The sequence below is a fragment of the Nanorana parkeri genome, unplaced genomic scaffold (assembly GCF_000935625.1).
Source record: "Nanorana parkeri isolate BGI_ZX_2015 unplaced genomic scaffold, ASM93562v1 scaffold742, whole genome shotgun sequence".
NCBI classification, from domain to species: Eukaryota; Metazoa; Chordata; class Amphibia; order Anura; family Dicroglossidae; genus Nanorana; species Nanorana parkeri.
In genome coordinates this window covers 12661-18183 of record NW_017307010.1, presented here as the reverse complement: position 1 = coordinate 18183, position 5523 = coordinate 12661, and the positions used below count along the sequence as shown (strand labels likewise).

Below are 5523 nucleotides of genomic sequence, written 5' to 3'. Positions count from 1 at the left end.
AGCTGCTGCACTATAGACAACCAGGTCCAGCTATAGATGTTAATAAATGGACAGCGCTAGGGGCCCAGATAGCAATTCATTGGGTGGGTCTATTCTCAGAGCGATCTGGTTAATCAATGTCAGCCCTTTGTGTGTAAATTACAAATTCATAAATAGTGAATAAATAAATAAAACTTATTGCCGCTATATGACAAAAACGTGCAAAAATCTCTGCGCATCAATATATATTCAAACAATCCAACAGCATAAACCTGAATTGATTATCTAATTAGGGAGAGGAACGTAACCCTTAGACTTTAGGGATAATGTGAAAAATATCTCCAATATGTGCAAATAGCATAAAAAGTCCCAAAAAGTGCTCGATGAACTTTGCAAGGATCGTGTTAGTGCCACACATATGTATTATTGCTGGAGTCCTCTATAGCCGGTGCCATTCTGCATTCATTGCTGTATAATTTTACACTTTCCATTTCACTATATTGCACACCACACTTTTTTTTTTTCTTTTTTACTTCCACCGCTCCAAGCTTGCTCCTGTGATGGACTGCAATCTCAATACAAACTAGAAGTCCTATCACTGGAGCCATTTTTTAAAATGTATTTTATTTTTTATCCGATTAATCGAACTTAATAATCAGCTAACTAATCGATTTTGAAAATAATCGTTAGCTGCAGCTCTAGACTATGGACTGATCACATTATATTTGATATTAAAGTCTAAGGGCTATGTTCCTATTAGGGCTGGTAATGATTAAAATTTTCGTGTTCGGTTAATCGAAAGTTTTTTAAATCGATTAATCGAGGAATTTCGATCAATTATAACGCACATACAGATCCAACTACATTGGCCTATACACATACAGCACAGCAATGAATAAAAGGAATTAGGATCACACTAATCCAGCATGTTATTAATCTCACGTGCCTCACTCAATATGGCCGCCACTTGTGTGGGGCAACTCAGAATAATAACGTGCTGGATTAGTGTGATCCTGGTTCATTTTATTCATTGCTGTGCTGTATGTGTATAGGCCAATGCCTTGGCTGGCGCTCGTGCAGAAAGTTTCTTGGGCAAACTCACCGGCCCAAGTGGCTCCGTCGGCTAACGAAGGGGGGAGGAGTCCGGCGACGTCACGGACATCGACGTCACCTGACTCCTCCCCCCATCCCTTCGTTAGCTGACGGAGCCACTTTGGGAAGGAGTCCGGTGACGTCGATGTCCGTGACGTCACCGGATCGCCGACGGGACTCCCGGAAGCCGGCGGAGAGGTGAGTGTTTTCATTAGCGATCAAAATAGTTTAACGATTAATCTCTAAATTCCACAGCCCTAGTTCCTCTCCCTAATTAGATAATCAATTCATGTTTTTGCTGTTGGATTGTTTGATTATATATTAATGCGCAGAGATTTTTGCACGTTTTTGTCATATAGCGGCAATAAGTTTTATTTATTTATTCACTATTTATGAATTTGTAATTTACACACAAAGGGCTGACATTGATTAACCAGATCGCTCTGAGAATAGACCCACCCAATGAATTGCTATCTGGGCCCCTAGCGCTGTACATTTATTAGAATAGCGATGCACCTATACCGGTATTTCGGTATCGAGTACCGATATTTTTTTTCCCGGTACCAGAAGTCCCATTATGGAAGCCGGGCGGCATGTATATACTCGCCACCCGGCTTCCCGATTAGCAGGGAAGCCGGGCGGCATGCTTCTCGTCATTAGGTGACGAGAACGCATGAAGCCGGCTTTCTGGCCAATCAGGAAGGCGGGCAGTGTGTAATGACTCGCTGCCCGGCTTCCTGATACCAGAAGTATCGGGCTAGGGATCGGAGCATTTGGGCGAGTACTTCTACTCGCCCCAAATACTAGGCATCGGCACCAATACTAGTATCGGTATCGGTGCATAACTAGTTTAGAAGTTACATAGTTAGTCAGGTTGAAAAAAGACACATGTCCGTGGAGTTCAACCCATGGAGATAATATCTTAAAAACGGCCAATGCATTTCGGGGAGTTCTAAGGGACCCTCTTCATTGCGGCTCAGACATGACATATAAAAACTGCCATTGGCAAGAGAAATAGAGACAAACTGTATATCCAAAGAGTGTCCCAGCATCCTCAACAAAGTAATATTCAGTTACAGTGTAATCGTAATATGGTATATGGCAATCACTGATAAGTAACGGAGAGGTTGCTTCTACAGATACTACCAATAAACTATATCTGGATTCAGGTGGGGGTAGTAGTCATCAGTTACATCCAGCCAGTCATGATCTGGAATGTTGAAGATGTTTGCTGTGTATCCGAACTGCAGATCTCAGGAGCCCCATGCTCCCTCAAGCTTAGAAGGACCAGATAGTGGGGGGGTGGTACATGAGAGAGACAATTTGGCCACAGGAACATAGGCATGCTATGTGCCGCCATGACATCCTTTAAGTTCCAAGGAAGAAGCAGATGTGCAATCTGACCAACTACGCCGGCACAGATCTCCTTCCGTGCTTGGCATGGCCAGAATAATACAGGAAAAGCTTCTCGATGATGGGTTCTTGGGACTCAATGGATCACCAGGATTCAGGATCCTGGGTTCTTGGGACTCAATGGATCACCAGGATTCAGGATCCCAGGTTCTTGGGACTCATAGGATCACCAGGATTCAGGATCCCGGGTTCTTGGGACTCATAGGATCACCAGGATTCAGGATCCCGGGTTCTTGGGACTCATAGGATCACCAGGATTCAGGTTCTTGGGACTCATAGGATCACCAGGAACTAATTCATGCAAGTTACATCATTTAGGACAGGGGACGGCAAACTCCAGCCCTCCCTCCAGCTGTGGTACGACTACAAATCCCATTTCATGGTATTGCAAGACCCAGACAGCCACAGGTATGACTCCCAGAGGCAGATGCATGATTGTATGTGTAGTTTCATCACAGCTGGAGGGCCGGAGTTTGACTACCCCCGGTTTAGGGTAACATATACTTTAATGTATTGAATATATAAGTACAGAAATGAAACCAGAACTCCATTTTCTGAGGGCCTGTTGGTTGCCTCCTGATGATGATTGGCATTAGGGTGCAGATGATATGTGAAGGTGAGCACGTGTCACATGACTAATGAGACTCCCACCAATATGCTGCACATCACCGAGCGTAACAATTCCAGGGAAATAATTTACTCTTCTAATAATTGCCAAAGAAGCCTCTCAACGGATGTGTAAATGTCCCGCCTACAAATTAATTAGATCCAGGTACAGAAGCCTCCAGTCCTGAAAATTAATGAATGATTTAACCTTCGTCTCACTGACTGATTCTTCACCAGAAGGCAAAATTCGGGTGCAGAAATGTTGCCGGCACATTCCAGTTTTTAGTCACTTCCATGGAGTGGCTTAAAGCCCAGATGAACTTTGTTGGTTTTCCTTAGAAATGCATCCTGCTTCCTGCCAGCATGCTGCAGAGAAGGACCCTTGATCTCTGTGTGGAAGCAGTGGTATCTCTGCAAAGGATCAACACACCCTCTGTGGGGTCAGAGCTAGATCTCTCCAATCAGAATGGATGTCTGGCTCAGTAGGAGTCTGTCAGGGTTCCACCCTGATTTATCTGTGCTGCAGCATTCTGGCTTGGCTACCATTTTACTCACCTGTGATTCCTCCATTGCCTGAGCGGACTCTGGAACGTTGCTCACTACTCCCAGGCTCCCTCTTGTGGTCAGATAGGAGAGCATCATCTGAGAGAATCAGATGGGAGTTTCCTGTCTCTGAGTGATGATGTCACCCCACTCACTATATATACACCACTCAGTCCAGTCTGACCTTGCCCTTGCATGGTCTTCCTGCTAGTGCATTCCTGCTGCTCTGAGTATCCTGATTCTGTGTATGACCCGATCCTGGCTGACGTTCTCCTCTGGTTACTGCTCCTGGCTTGTTCCCGACGACGCTGATCTCCGTGTTCCTGACCTGGCTTGTATGACTACCCACTCCGGCTCCCGACTTTGGCTTGTTTCGGTGTATGATTCTTGCTTGCTCATGCGGACACTGTTCTTTAAAATATTTTAACTAGCACCTTATGCTTGTCTGGTTTTCATTGTGCTCTGACAGTGGAGTATCAGACCTCTGCAGAGAGGACACTGCTTCCACACAGAGAGCAAGGATCCTTCTCTGCAGCATGCTGGCAGGGGACAGGCTTCTCTACTCGGGCTGTGGCTGCTTTTTACAGAAAAAGTAAGACTTTGCTTTGATGCATCCGAAATGCGTTTCGCTATTTCTAAAGTGAATATTTAGGCTTTTAAAGCGACTTTGTCGCCATGTTAAAAAAAAAAAGAAATCTCCCTGCAGAAGAGTAGCAACACTTGCCTGCCCCACTGCTCGAGAGATTTGGCTGGAGTTTAATGATAACTGCAGTTCTGAATACAGAACCCCCATATAAGCCTTCCCCTCACCCACCACCCACCTTATGTATAGTTCACAGATCTCAGATCAAATGTTTAGGAGCAGGGGGTAGCCAAATTTCGGCCCCCGAGCTGTCCCATGTGTCCCCCCCAAGGCAATCGAGACTCTGACAGCCACAGGCATAACCAGAAGCAGATGAATGACTGGATTTGTAGTTTCGCAGCTGGAGGGATGAAGTTTGGCTACCCCTGGTTTAGCGGCTTCCTATTACTTCTGTCTGCACAATAACAGCATACAGGTACTTGCAGACATCTGTCAAAATAACCCAGACTTAGTCCCTACAGAAAAACACACTAGAGAGCAAAGAAAGGGCCTACCTTTCGTCCCGTTGGGGAAAACAGCGGAGCTGACGGCTATGTGGCCTTTCAGAACATACGTGAAACATTCCTATAGACACAAGAGGACACAGCGATCAGAAAACACCTCTACGGGAAGAGCGGGGCAATCTACCATAATAATGGGCACGAAGGAAACAATCTGTGCTCCCAATAACAGCCAATGAGGTCGCAGCTGTCACCTCCACCATCATTGTGAAAGGATGCCGTCCCTTACCTTCTCGTATTCCGACGGGGTTCCGAAATGCATCGTTCTGGTCACATCGGTCGTACCGTCCCTAATAAAAAGCAATTCTGCAGTTATATGTAATCAGGTCCTCTCTCGTTCATACATAGGCGCACTCAACGCACGTGTTTACGTTCGTATGTGCGCGTACGTGGGGACACTGGGCGGTAAAAATGTGCGCATGTGTGTGGGGGGGGGGCTCTTGTTTCATTGACAGTTCCCATTGGAGGCTTTCCCTCTCCATTCCTGTTCCAATGATCGCTGTAATGTTTTAGATTTTTGGTAACTTTTTGTCCGGGGGGGACCATGGTCACCAAGACAGAAAAGAGAGAGAGTGAATCTCCCCGCATAGGACCAAGCCAACAATAAAAACCTAAAAGGTATTATAACTCTTTGGTAGCATGGAGACGGCTTCCCGGCCAATCAGGAAGCCGGGCTCCGTGTAATGACATGACGCCCGGAGTCATTACCCGCCCCCCCGGCTTCCTGATTGGCAAGAAAACCTGGTG

The 5523-nt window shown here is 45.8% G+C and overlaps 1 protein-coding gene across 2 annotated transcripts in view; it reads right to left on the bottom strand.

The window, feature by feature from the left end:
- The window catches only part of XPNPEP1 (X-prolyl aminopeptidase 1), a 25228-nt gene that overhangs the window by 7284 nt on the left and 12421 nt on the right, over positions 1–5523 (bottom strand). For both annotated transcript variants that reach the window (XM_018564271.1, XM_018564272.1), the window contains 2 exons: positions 5006–5066; positions 4771–4840 (listed from right to left, as the gene is read on the bottom strand). In XM_018564271.1, the coding sequence (XP_018419773.1) occupies positions 4771–4840; positions 5006–5066 (131 nt within the window). The remainder of the gene's footprint in view (positions 1–4770; positions 4841–5005; positions 5067–5523) is intronic.